At 50.9% G+C, this 14,263-nt stretch overlaps 1 protein-coding gene across 23 annotated transcripts in view; it reads right to left on the bottom strand.

Moving 5' to 3' along the window:
- Positions 1-822: 822 nt before the first annotated feature.
- Positions 823-14,263, bottom strand: part of ZNF618 (zinc finger protein 618) — a 184,914-nt gene continuing 171,473 nt past the window's right edge. For all 23 annotated transcript variants that reach the window (XM_064579953.1, XM_064579955.1, XM_064579960.1 and 20 more), the window contains 2 exons: positions 9,149-9,250; positions 823-8,503 (listed from right to left, as the gene is read on the bottom strand). In XM_064579953.1, the coding sequence (XP_064436023.1) occupies positions 6,987-8,503; positions 9,149-9,250 (1,619 nt within the window). In that variant the 3' untranslated portion in view covers positions 823-6,986. The remainder of the gene's footprint in view (positions 8,504-9,148; positions 9,251-14,263) is intronic.

The raw sequence follows: 14,263 nt of genomic DNA, 5'->3' as shown, positions 1-14,263 counted from the left end.
CCTGAGGGACAGGGGTCCAGCTCGGCAGCCTGCTGGTGATGCTCCACGTGCGACTTGGTGCCATTTGTTCGGCCAACGGCCGTAACACGTCCTCTTCGGGGACAGCGCCCCGTCTGGTTGAGGCCAGGAGAAAGCACGACGGCGTTGGCCTTTGAGCCGACCGTCCCCACAGCAGCGCACTCACCCTTCTGGCCGACTCGGGCCACTGCCCGCCTTCTGGGGGCACCAGCTCTCCTTCGACTTGCCCTCAGCTTGACTCGAAGCCCTGATGTGCATGTGTCGGGGTGTGAAGCTCCAGGTGAGACCTGCCCAAGTCCAGCCAGGCTGGTACCCCAAAGCTCACCGTGGAGGGCACAGATTCTTAACCTGCTTAGAGCCACAGACGCCATCGGGAATCTGGCGGAGCCGCAGACACTCCTCCCCAGACGGAGGAGGATACAACACACAGGCCCACGTCACCCCAGGCTGCTGGGTACCGGGTGACCAGAGGCAAGAGGCACACCAGTGACCACCGGACACAGTAAACTTGGACGTGTCCCTGAGACACTGGACATGCAGGACTCAGATTAAGTTCCTCCTCCTTCCAGGGGACGATGGTCCGTGAGCAAGGCCCACAGGGGCCCTATCACTGGCCCTATCACTGATCACACGGGGGCTGAGTGGGCTCTGGCGCCGGACGGGTCAACTCAGCTGAGATGACATCCCCGCTCTCAAGCCCAGGGATCCTGCCTCTCCTCCGTCTCTATTCACCGGTGCCCCCGCTCTTCACCAGATGACGGGGCCCAACGCCAAACCCAAGAAATAACACCACACACCACCATCTTCCTAAAGGTTGTTTTATTGTAAAACCATAAATACAACACTGACATGAAATCATTTAAGTAACTGATCCTCTCTAACCATTAAAAGGATGTCTTTTTGCCTTGGCATCAACCAACTGGGAAATAATGTTGCAAGAATTCGGGGCGTGGGGGGTGAATTCTGGGCTAGGGCTTTTGGCGATTTAAGGAACCAAGTGGAACCTTCCTCTTCTTCCTGGGAATGTCCCACTTTTGGACAAGAACAGACAGGTAAAAACAGCAACATTTAAACAGCTCAGTTTTAAATTTTATTACTCTGTAAAAATCTTTTTTTTTTTTTTTTTTCTGTTCCTTTCCTCCATTTGACATCAGAAAAAGTTTTTAAACATCACGAAACTGATTTGGCTGTTAAATGGAGATACGGTACCAAAACAAAGTGAAACGAAAAAACCCAAAGGACAAACAGAAAACCCTAAATAAACCCTCGTTTGGTCTCGGGGGTTTACAGATCACAAGAACTGTCAACTCAACCCCCATGCAACGTGACTCCTTGGAGAGCTGTTGGATCCACACCAACGACACAGGAGACCGCAAACAACGTCTTTTGTTAATTAACACAGCAAAGGTGACACTAGGTAACTTTTTAAATACAGTACATGGTACACAGGGCCCCAAGATGGCCGCTGCATAAACCCCTCGTGGAGACTGGAGCCAAGCACTGGCTGTTTATAAAAATATTGTGTTGCTACAAAAGTATAAATTAATGCTACCGGTATTAAGAAATATTAAACACATAAAACTTATAAGGATTAAGAAAAATATTCATTAATACCTGTAGAAAACTCTGGCCTAAAAAAGATATTTTTTTGTGTTTGTTTTTTTTTGTAAATTTTTTTTTTGTGTTTTTTTTTTTTAAGATGACTTGAGTTTCTTGCACTCGGAGAGAGAGACACAGTCAGATGTGCCTACGGTATTGCCTAGAACGTCTTAACTACTGAGACAGGATGGGGGGTGCACGCACGTGGGTACTGAGCAGGGCGCGGGAGGGAGGGGTACCAAGGCTTTCTCAAGATTTACCTGATGTGAAAGAATCACTGATGTGAAGTTTGTGGGGGGGGAGGGGGGAGAAAAAGGTAGGATCAGAAAACAACTGAAAATAATTTACGCTTTTTAAAAAATATCTCTGCTTCAGGTGGTTGTACAAAATGATTTCCTGATGCTTGGGATCTGAATGGCCCCGGACGCGCTGACCGGCGGGTCCTGTCTCTCCTGGCTGGCGAGTCCCAGCCCCACGCCAGTCCACGAGCTGGCTCACCGCCTGGGAACCCGGCCACCCTGGCGGGGCGGGAGCGAGGGCCCCAGGCGGGGACCGGCTGGCACCTGGGTTGTGGGAGGAGGCTTCCTTCCGGCTGGGCTCAGACCCCACGGTCTCTGCCAACCTGGACTTCAGGAAGCGCCACAGGGATCCCAGGCCCCTGAGGTTGTGGACAAGGCTGGGCTGTGCCCCTTTAAGGAACTTTGGTTTGAAGAGTCAAGGTGCCCGGTGGGGACGCGGCGGGTGGGGAGGACCCTCGCGGGTCCTGATGCTGACGCCCAACTGCAGACCTAGCAAATCCTTCTCTGTACAGGAGCTGGATCTTGAAAGCGACACCCCCGGTGGCGGTGGGGACGTGCGTCCTCACAGAGAAACCACAGGGCCCCTCCAAAGAAAGGCAGGCCTCTACTGACCACGATCCTCAAACCCAAATGAGAGAGGAAGAAAAACAAGACGACGACGACAAAACCTGCAGAAAGCCCTGAAGAGGGGACCCAGGAGGGAAACTAAGAGGAAAACAACACTGTATCATTGGTTCACCATAACTGGCCTAGCAAACATGAGCCACAGTGAAGAGAGGGGCAGGCCCAGCTGGACACGGGGGCCAGGCTGGCGCTGGCTGGGCTGAGACAGGAGCCCCCCGCTCCCCGCCTCCCATCTCCAGGGCACAGCCCGAGCCGTACTCAGCCTCTCTGTTCTAAGCCAGCAGCCTTTCTAGCAGCTCCCCATCAGGTACATCCAGGCAAACGTGCGCGGCCACGTTCTCAGGGCGAAGGGCAAAGCTATGAACTCACCCCAGCTCAACGGGGCAGGAGGTGGCTGCCCGCCATGCCCGTGCACCTCCTCTTTCCATCCCTGCGAGCACGTCCACCGTGACCACAGCATCCAGGCACCGTCCCCTTCGGGGCTGCCGTCCACAGGGCCTCCCTCCTCCATCCGCAACCCAGCTTCATTTCAACCTTTCCTGGGAACGGGTGGGCCCCAGGAGCGCGTGCTGTACCCGACGGCTCTCCGGGTGCCCCCTCGCCGGGGAGTCAAGTCCGAGTCCGGGCCGAAGCAGGTGGCCTCGGGCGAGCACAGGGGACTCCCAAAGGCAGAGGTTTGGCTTCACAGTGGAAAACACGCCTCGCAGAGTTCTTCCCTGGTGTTTCTTCAAAGTGCAGGCGATAAAGGAGGGAACTCAAGGGGAGAACACTCGCCGGCTTACGGACCACGTGTAAAAAGAAAGTCCTTCCTCAGACCGTTCTCTCCTCGCCAGGAAACTTTTGTACCCTTTTCCTGCCGACAGCCATTCCCCGAGCGCCAAGCCTGAGGCTGTCAGGTGGGCTGGTGGCGCCTGCTCGGGGATCCGGCAGCAGCTTTGCTCGGGTGGCCCTTCCATTTTGTTTTGGTTTCTAACCACCATCTGAGGCCTGGCCGGTGGGTCCAGGCACAGGGAGGGAGACCGGTGTTGGGACAAGAGCATCCATGCCCAGGCTACTCAGATCGACCACTCACAAGGCTGCAGTCCTTGGCTTGGGCATCCGATGACGGAGAACACCCTGCAGGATAGAGATGTGCTCTCTCCATCTCCCCTCTGGGGTCCACGTATGTCAAACAAGACCACCTCTGTCCTGGGAATCACATGGCTTGAGGCAAGGTGCGTCCAAGTCAGCAGAAGACCACACTGAGCTGCCGAGAACATGACAGAAATGGCCCTATTTCCTGGCCTGCCAGCAACCGAGGGCCTGTGGTGGAGAGTCCCATAGTGGTCACAGACCGGGGCGGAGCCGAAGACAGACTCCTTCTCAAGGTCAGTGCCAGGGGAGGTCCAGGGAGATGAACTGGAAGAGTCTACCTCAATCCTTTGGCTAAACTAGAATTTGGATAAGGTGGATATTGCTGGAAATGACGGGCCAGTGGCTGGATCTGTCAGATCTTTGGGTTTTCCTAAGCTGTTCGCTGCAGCAAGATTTACACTACGGACCTGCCTGTGGGAGGAAGCAGACCGAAGGGGCACCCTGATACAGCCTTTCCTGTTGGTGACACCAGTTTCGGGGGGAGCCAGCGGCTGCGAGAGACAAAGGACTACCTGCCACCTTGTTACCGGACCTGGATGAGGCAGCCCAAAGGAGGAGACAGCTTTCAGGGTGCCTAGCGGCGTCTGTCTTAACCCTGTAGAGCGAGCCAAGCCCGAAGGGTTGAATGGAGGCGGGAAGGAAGAACAGAACGGGGGTGACACGTACGACATCTAGAATGCAGTTAACTAGACTTACGCAGACTTTCATTCCGGAGGGCAGCCCCGGGTTCCAAAGAGAACGCGGAGCTGGGCTTGGTCTCTGATGGCTTCCCGACAAAGTGAAATGTCTGGCCCGAAAATGGGGCAACGCAGAACAGCTCTGCTCTCAGTAGAGGAATGACGGACTCCAAGGCTCTGCTCCCACCAGCCACACGAGGTGGGCAGCTCTGGTCCCCCCTATGTGGTGCAAAGTGCCAAGTCGTGGACCCTTCCCCAGCAGCAAAGCACAGCTGGACGGGCCTTCTGCCGCGGGCCCCCGTCCCAGCAGCCCTGCAGCCTTCCGGAATTTCCCCAAAGTTCGGATCAGAACGTTCGTTGATGCTCCCACGCTCTCTAGAAAGTGACATGAGGTGACTGTCCAGTGCAGATGGAGGCTCTTCTGGTGGCGTGACCCCGGCTGGAAATGTGGGGGAAGTACCTAGAACCCCTCCGGGAGGCAATGCCACTGGTTCCTGAGACCACCGCCTGCTGGAGCGCCGGTGGGAACGGCCCATTCCGATGCGTCGCAGTGTGTCCAAGACTCGGAGGGAAAAGCTGCGTTAGTGCTCGTGAGGCGACGGGAGCAGGCTCGGCCCCCAGGGACACCGCTCTGGTCTCCGATCCTAAGCCTTCTCGGGTTTCTGAACCAACTTGACTTCCCGATGCGCTACGGACCCGGGGACGGGCTGCTGTACAGTGCTTTGTGGAGTCGAGGTATCTCACTGCTAAGTAATGCTTTATTACCAGGAAGGGATGGAGCGGACTTAGTCAACCTCAAGACGGTGAAACGTGCCTCTGCAAAGAGCCCTCCGTGGTGGCGGTCACTCTTAGCCTGAAGCCCTCGGTGCAGCCATCTATCCCACAGCCACGGCCACCGAGGGGCCAGGAGGCCAGCAGCACCGGACTCATGGGGCGTGGGGGTGGAGCGCTGACCCTGACAGAACCACCTCTGGGGAGGGCAAAGGGGCCACGCTCTTGGCATTTGGACTAAGCACGTGCAACCTAAGCTGCTCAGGAGAGAAAAGCCAGTGTTCACAGCCTCAAGTTAAATGTGGCCTGATGCCCCTCCACCCTCAAGACAGCCACCGTTTGGCCCCCAAGGCACCACGCTCAACTGCCGTCCTGGAAGGCGGCCCGAGGCTCACGTGGGGACCCCCAGGGCCGTGGGCAATGGCACCAGCAGGACCCCTGGGGCCCTGGGGAGGGGGGAGGGGCCGTGCGGCTGAGGTGCGACGGACGTGAACGCGGGTGGACTCGGGAGTCCCTGCTGAGCTGGAAGTGTCGGTGACGTGGCGACTAGTGTAACGCACTCTGGGCAGAGAGCCAGACATTCACGGTGCCAGACACAGGGAGCCGGGAGGGCGCGTCTCCCGCGCACATTCAGGACTCCTAAGCCACACGCTTCCCTATGGCTTCCGCCGAACCCACATCTGCGAAACCCGGTCTCCAACCCCACTCCTGGTTTCCAAACAGCGAAGCCAAGTCTGTGGTCTTGGCTGTTCGAATACGTGAACATGGGACTGTACAGGGAGGGCTAATAAAAACCTTAGGATACTGAAGATACCACTGAGATGAGCTAGTTTACAGTGTGATTTGAGGAACAAAAAGGGCAACTGGAAAAAACAAAAAACAAAAAAACCCAAAACCTCCAAAACATAAGTTATAGACATTCAGTGCCTCCTAGCAGTCTAAAATCAAATTTGGGAAAAAAAAAAAAAAAAAAGCAAAAACTGCTAAAATGTTAGGAAAAAAAATTATTAAGGAGTGGAGACAGTATTATAGTTCTTTAAAAAATGTCTTTTTTTCTATCTTATATTAAAAAGCAAAAAGTCAGCTTTATATTCTTAAAGTCTCCTTTCCTGATTTGGGGAGATAGATAGGTGTGTTTCTAAGGCGGCTGCCCCGGGACCCCCCAAGGGTATCTCGGAGGCAACAGCTCAATGCCCTGAAGGTGAACGAGAACAAAGTCCAGTGCAGACACGGTCCATCTGATGCAGTCTGGAGAATCCATGGCAGAGCAGCCGGGGAGAGGGTGGGTGCAGGAGGGTCAGGAGGGCTTGGGGGAGGGGCATGGAGGGGGCAGAAGGGGGGGGACGGCCACAGGGTCAAGGACAGAGAGCGTCAAGTCACTTCAGATCTCAGCTGCCTGAACGTTTTACAACATCAGCTTCCTACCAATCTGCACACCTGAAAACGGAGTCTTTTAAGCCCCCTCACTGAGAAAAGGAGGTGAAGTGTCTTCCCTCTTCCCCACTCAGCTTTCCTGACACACCCAGTTCAACGCACAGGCGCCCACGAGCAGGCGTGTGCGCACGCACCAGGGTTGCGTGTGTGTGTGCATGCGTGCGCGGGGGGGGGGGGCACACGGGCGAGCACGGGGCCCCGCGCCGCACACCCACGCCCACGCGCCTGGACGCGTCCGCACACCACATGCACACACGCACTGAAAAAGCACTTAAGTTTCCGGGGGGGCGTTTATAATGAGGTCCACAGTGTTTAGAACTTAAATTCCTTTTTGTTTGCGACAGTGTTGTGTGTGTGTGTGTGTGTGTGGTTTTTCTTCCTAATGTTTCTCTTCTCTTTTTCTTTTCTTCCTTCTTACCGTTCCGAAGTCTTAAAGCATGTTGGATTTCAGAAACATGAGTTTGTTCATATCTTCTGGACTGAGCAGCCGCCTCCTTTTGATTAGAAGGGCCTGCTCACACATATTTACACACCCGCTCCTGGCCCCCACGGCCGGAACCGCGAGCAGCCAGAAGGCCAGCTTGGCGAGTTTCGTGTGCTTTTGGGTAACGCACGACCAGTACTGGAAGAGATCAGGGGTGGCCTGGAAGAGGGGCTCCTGCAGGTAATCGTACACCTCGTTCTTCCCAAGCCGATCGTCTTCCTGAGCTGCGGGGTGCTCGCCCGTGGCGGAGCGGGGCTTCTTGGCGGCGGGCTCGAAGTCGGCCTCCTCGGTCCAGGACTCCTTCACCTCGTTGATGAGCTCGCACACCTTGCCGATGATCTCCTCGTGCTGGTAGGGCGGCACGGGCCGCAGCTTCTGCTGCGGGTCCAGGATCATGGCCACCTTATGCGCCGGGTGCACCTTGAAGTTCTCCTTGAGGGCCTCCAGGAAAAGGTGGCACAGCTTGCTGACGGTGCCCGCGTCGTTGGCCTTGGCCGTGAACAGCTTCTCCAGCCTGACGTAGGTGGGCAGCACCAGCTGCAGGGTGGGCTGACTCTCATTGCTCAGCTCGATGACCGCCTGCTTGACCGGCGTCAGGATGGCCGCCAGGTTGCTGAGCAGGTGCTTGTTGAGGCTCTGGATGAGGTTCATCTTCTTGGCGCGGCTGTAGAACTCGCAGATCTGCTCGTACCGCTCATGCACCAGCAGCAGCGAGTCCGTGACCGAGTTCCAGCAGGGCGGCGGCGAGGTCTCCTCCAGCGAGCCGAAGGTCTCCTTGGCCAGGCCCGTGGAGCCCGCCAGGTCCTCGCACACGTTGAGCAGCTCGATGACCTCGTGCATGCTGCGGGCCTGCAGCGTCCGCTTGCTCAGCACGCTCTGCACCACCGAGTTCAAGGCACAGGCTGAGCAGCGAAGGCACATGCCGGCCTTGGAGAAGGCGGACGCGCTCACCCGGCAGTCTGTCACGTACACTGTCCTGATCTCCGACATCACAAACTCTGACAGCACGTTCTGCACCCAGTGGTGCACCAGGTCGCCACTGTCGCGGATGTCCGCGCCCTTCACGCCCAGCACGTAGCTCTTGATGTGGTTGCCCTCGGCTTGGTAGGCCGTGAGGATGTAGCATGAGTCGGGGCCGACGCTCTGCGAGTGGCAGGTGACACCGATGCCCAGACAGGCGTTGCTGCCCAAGGCACACGTCACCTTCACCTTCACCTGGTTGTACATGCGCGGCAGGTGCTTCAGGGCCAGCGTGTTGAAGTTGCCCAGGATCTCCGTGACGGAGAAGGCCCCGTAGCGGGCGCCGCTGTCCACCAGCGTCTGGGCCAGTTTCAGGAACTCCTTCCCACTCACCACGCTCAGCGCGCCCAGGTCGGCGCACATGACCCTCAGCAGCCGCTCTGCGATATTCTGCCGCTCCTTCTCGGGGATCATGCTGTTGGGCGTTAAACCGCTGGTCATGGCTGGCGGAGGACACAGAGAGAGAGGTCATTAAACCTGGCATCGGAGGTTCCTCCGTCTGGAGGCAGCCTACTCCTCTCTAAGCACCTAGTATTAGCAACTATGAGGTTTCATCTTACACACGAACTGGTGGTGCTGGTGGTCCTTAACATGTGACTCTCACCAGAGTAACGTTCTAGGGTTGATCGGTAATGCCTGCCGTGAGCACGGGCGGAGAATACAGTGGGACGTACGCAACATACTTGCTGCACGTGTCACTCCCCTAGCCTTCTGAAGCCAACTGGTCTCACTTCTTCCTCAACATGGCAATTGCCTCTGAGAAAGGAATCTCTAGTGAATAAAATAAATGAGGCCACAGCATCAGGAAAGATCAGCCAACAGAAAGTGTGGAGAGTGGACTCCAGTTCCGACTCTATCACTAAGTATGTGCTTTCTGAGCACACAAAGATCCCCTCCTCTCCCCGGGCTTCCTTCTGCCTGTCCAGTGAGGTCACAACTCCCACAGACGAGGTCTTAGGTGTGTAAGAGCTTCGGAGGCGGTCTTGCATCACCACGAGAGGTACACGTGGTGGAATGGGGGGCTGAGGGGAGTGGCCAGAGCCGGGCTAGTGGTGCACGGATGGACCTCTGGCCCGGGAGAGACCTACTGTTGTTGGCGCTGTTCCTCTGGGCCTGGGGTTTCCACTTCTCTTCTACAACAGCAGGCGGCGATCGGGACTGGTTGGAGGCGATGTTGTTCTCGTTGTCCGCTGCGGGCACAAAGGGGACAGCGTGTGACCCTGAGGTGCAAGAGGGCTGCCAACTCACCGGATGAGAACGACAGCATGGCGGGTGAAGTCCAAACAAGGCTTCCAGGACTCAGGCCTGGGTCCAAACCCTGGCTCCTGCTCAGACAACATCTGATGCTTGCAAAGCCTCAATTTTGTCACTTGAAAAAATGAAGACTGAGCACGCGGATGGGACACACGTGATGAAAGGACCAACAAGAGAAAATGCAGGGAAAGACTGGAGCATGGGGCCAGGTGCAGAGTAAGCGCTCGGTGGGAACTGCTGATGCGCGTTGATCTGGGGGGCCCCACGCCCACACACGACCCCATGTTCTGGCTCAGAAATGGGCAAGGGATGCCAGGTACTGCAGGTGGCCTAAGGGACCTCACACTCTCACTTCTCTCAAGTGTGCTTTTCTCATCTTTTCAGCTTATTTACTAAAAATTGAATTACCAAGGAACAAAACCAAACCACAGCCCTATGTGGTACTAAGTTCTCAACCTCCCTCCCTGTCAGATGTGGAAACTGAAGCCCAGATACAGGAAACGATTTGCCCGGAATCACAAAAAAACAAAGGCAGGGCTGGGACAGACATCCCAGGTCCCCTGATTCCTAATGCCTGCTCCATGCATTTCCCTAACCTTTGTTTACTTGTACATAAGCAACTGTATCAAAATGGTACATGCCGGGCACCTGGGTGGCTCAGTTAGTTGAGCTTGAGCATCAGACTCTCGATTTTGGCTCAGGGCATGATCTCAGGGTTGTGGGATGGAGCCCTGTGTCCGGCTCCGTGCTGGGCGTGGAGCCTGCTTAAGATTCTCTCTCTCCCTCTGCCCCTCCCCACCCCCAGCCCACACTGTCTCTCAAATAGACAGATAAAATGGCATATGCTTATTCTCCTTCCTTCACCGCTACTTCTTTGACATTTTTATAGAATCATATGAGTAGAAATGGTGTGAGTACCATGCTTGTCATTATAAATGACCACACAGTCTCCCATCGAATGATCCACCATGGACTGCTGAACTACACACTGAGTGCAGTTTCTGGGCTGTTCCCAAAATTACTGTTCTGCTATGAACCTACTTGCCTAATATTCTACTATCATTTCTCCCTGCTTTTGTTGTTGTTGTGGGTTTATTTCCCCGAGACATCATCTTACAGGTAGAATCACAAATGCAAGGAGATGAATGGGCCACAGTAACCCTGCTCAGGAAGCCAGCATTTTCCATTCTTCTCAGTTCAAGGCATAAGGCCTTAGAGGCCAAGCCACAATTTTCATAGCAAAAGAGGCTTCCCCAGTATCTACATGCTCAGCCCTGCAAGGCTAATTAAGAAACTCCAGGAAAAAACAACCCCCCCCCCCAAAAAAACAAACTGACAACAACAAAAGAAACTCCAGGACATCCACTCCAAGGAACATAGCACAATCACTAGGAAATGTGGTTGCATAGACTGTAACAACACAGGAAAATGCATGATGAAAAGATCTCATCACAATTTTATACGTATTATTTATACTTGTATTTTAGACTTAAAAGTCAAATACAAATCCATGCATCAAAAATAGACGGGGGGGGGGGGGGGAGGGGGTAGAGACTTTCACTTCCACCCGTGAAGCAGGACCTGCCACAGGAATTGCTCTCCTGTTGGAAGCAACTGTGAATCATGATTCCACTGCTTTCAGACAGGTACCCCGGGGCTGACCCCAGAAAAAGGGGGACAAATGCGGTAAGTAATACGACTGACCCAGCTGGTCCGAAAGCAGTTTGCAGGCTGCAGCACAGGGACAGGGAAGGGGAACAGAGCCCAGTGGTCCTGTTAATTTGAAGAGGCAGAAGCCAATATTTAGGGAGGCCGAAGGGAGCTAGAATTTACAGGGAAAGGAGTTACATAAAGAAAAGAGCTCTGGAGACCTTCAGTAGGGTTCCCTGAAGTCGGCTGAATACTCACCTGCCCAAGCACAGGGTCAAATTCCACAAGACCGGGTAAAGAATCACTAGAAAGCAGCAAGCGGAGGGTGGGGGGCTGGGGAGGAAATAATCTGTATTCCCTCAACCAGAAAAGAGAGGCCACAATGCATAAGGAATTGGGTAGGGTCCCTTCACTATGGGGCAAAATTAACCATAGATTAAGGACTGCACTAGACCTGCCCTAATACTTTTTTTTTTAAGATTTTATTTATTTGAGAGAGAGAACAAGGGGGGGGGGGTGGAGAGCAGAGAGAGAGGGAGAAGCAGACTCCCTGCTGAGCAGGGAGCCCAAGGCAGGGCCCAATTCCCAGGACCCTGAGATCATGACCTGAGCCAAAGGCAGAGGCTTAACTGACTGAGCCACCCAGGAGCCCCCCTCTGCCGTAATAGATCTTAAGAGTAAGCCTGCAAAGTATGAGGTGGTCCTCCATAACTAAACTGTAAACCAGAACAAAGTTCAATGTTTTTTCAAAATCTAGCACCTAACAATATAAAAATTCACAATGTCAATTATGCAATAAAAAGCTTATCAGGCATGCCAAATAGTAGGAAAATATGACCTATCAATCAGGAGAAAAACCTATCAACAGAAACAGAGCCACAAAGGACAGAGATAATGGAATTACCCAATAAGCAACTTACAGCAACGGTTATAAAAATACCCATGAATGTGCTCAAAGACATGGAGGGAAACATGAATACCATCAAGAAGGAAATGGAAGATGTGAAAAACCCACAACTAAAACTAACCAACTCAAGTGGAACTTGTAGATGTAAAAATAAATTGTCTAGGGAAACAACACACTATATGGGGTAAAAGATCAGATGCCACAGAAGAAAAAATCAGTGAAGAAAGCGCAAGAGAACTACCCAACATGAAAAATGAAAAGGGTAAAAGGCTGAAGATAATGAACAGAGCATGGACACTGTCAGACAGACAATTTCATATACATACAACTGGAGTCCCAGGAAAAGGGGGTGAGGCAGAAAAAAATATCTGAAAAAATGGCCACAATTTCCCCAAACTGGATTAAAAGTATAAATCCAGATTCAAAAAGCTCAACTGACTCTAAGCAGAATAAACATCAAGAAAATACCACCAAGGCACAGCACCATGACAAAATTGTTGAAAACCAGTGAAAAGAGAAACTCTTAAAAGGAGCCAGAGAGGGGGAGAAATTAACGCACAAATGAACAACAGTAAGAATGACAACAGACCTGGAGGCAACGGAACAAAAGTATCAACAGAAAATATCAACCTAAAAAAAAAATTTTTTTAATCAACCTAAAATTCTAAATCCAATGGCCGTATCTTTCACAAATAAAGATGAAGTATTTTTGAGATAAAAAATTTTCAAAAAGGTCAGACCTGCACTTATGTAAGAAATGTTAAAGGAATTTCTTTGGGTCTTAGCAAAAACGACATCAAATAAAAATCTGAATCTACAAAAGAAATGAAGAGTGCTGGAAACTACACATGTGGGTAAATATATATATATTATATTACATTATATTACATTATATTACATTATATTACATTATATTACATTATATTATATTATATTATTATATATATATAAAACGTTCCCTCACTTTTATACTCTTCAAGAGATAAATGACTTCTCATTAGAAAATAATAACAAATTGTAGTAATAATATGTACGGTAAACTGTAGGACAAGAATATCACAAAGAGGGGCACCTGGGTGGCTCAGTTGATTGGGTGATTGCCTTCGGCTCAGGTCATGATCCCAGAGTCCTGGAATCAAGCCCTGCTTCCGGCTCTCTGCCCAGCGGGGAGCGGGGAGCCTGCTTCTCTCTCTGCCCCTGCTTGCCCTTCCCCATACTTATGCTAATAAATAAATAAAATCTTTAAAAAAAATAATAAAAGACTTGGCTTGATGAATCAATGGAAATAAAAATGGAATCATAAAAAAATTCTCAATCCAAAATGAGGCAGAAAAATGAGAGAAAGAGCAACAAGGAAGAAATGAGATGATTAGGAAACAAACAGCAAGATGGTAGATTTAAACCCAAATATATTAAAATTACATTAAATATAAATGGTCTCCACATTCCAAATATAAGTCAGAGACTGTCATACTTAGTAAAAAGGCAAGACTCTACTATATGTTATGTATAAGGAACCTATTTAAATATGAAGACAGGGTAAAAGGCGGAATAAAGGTACACCATACAAATAGTAGTGAAGAAAGCTAGTGATGTTTTGTGATGGTATTACAGAAAAAATAGACCTCAGGACAAGAAACATTACCAGGGATAACAAGAGACCCTACACCATGACAACAGGGTCAAAACACCAAGAATAACATAATAATCCTAAACGTGTATATATCCAAACGCATGAAGCAAAACCTGAAACAAGAAGTAGACAAACCCACAATTATAACTGGGGATTTCAACTCTCTTCTCTGAGTAACTGTTAGTTAGAAATGAAAGAAAAGGACTGAACATAAATGAAGAGAGAGTGGACAAGATCAAGCAGCCTAATACACATATAATTGGGTTCCCAAGAAAGGAGGTAGGCAGAAATATAGTGAAATCACGTAAGTGGTCTCTGACCATAACTGAATGAAAAATTAGAAATCAGTAAGAAATAGGTCTTTGGAAAAATTGCAACTATTTGAATAATAAACATCACACTTCTAAAACGACATGGAACAAAAAATATAATAAGGGAAATTAGAAAATGGTTTAAACTTAACATTAAAACATAACCTTTCAGAATTTATGGGATCCACCTAAAGCGGGGCATATTTATAGCATTAAATAATTACATTACAAAAGAATAAAGGTTTAAAGTCAGTGTTATAAGCTTCCACCATTAGAAAGATCTAAAGAGGAAGAGTAAATTGATTCTAAAGAAGAAAGGAATTCAGATAGCTAAAAGCAGAATGAATAAAGAAAATAAATACAATAGAGAAAAATAATGAAACTAAAAGCTGATTCTTTGTAGAAATGAAGAAAAATGATAAACCTTTAGCCAAAAAGATTAAAAAAA

Source organism: Mirounga angustirostris, unplaced genomic scaffold (assembly GCF_029215605.1).
Source record: "Mirounga angustirostris isolate CCGP_5_RB_7025 unplaced genomic scaffold, mMirAng1.0.hap1 SCAF_15, whole genome shotgun sequence".
NCBI lineage: Eukaryota > Metazoa > Chordata > Mammalia > Carnivora > Phocidae > Mirounga > Mirounga angustirostris.
This window is presented reverse-complemented; position numbering and strand designations above follow the sequence as displayed.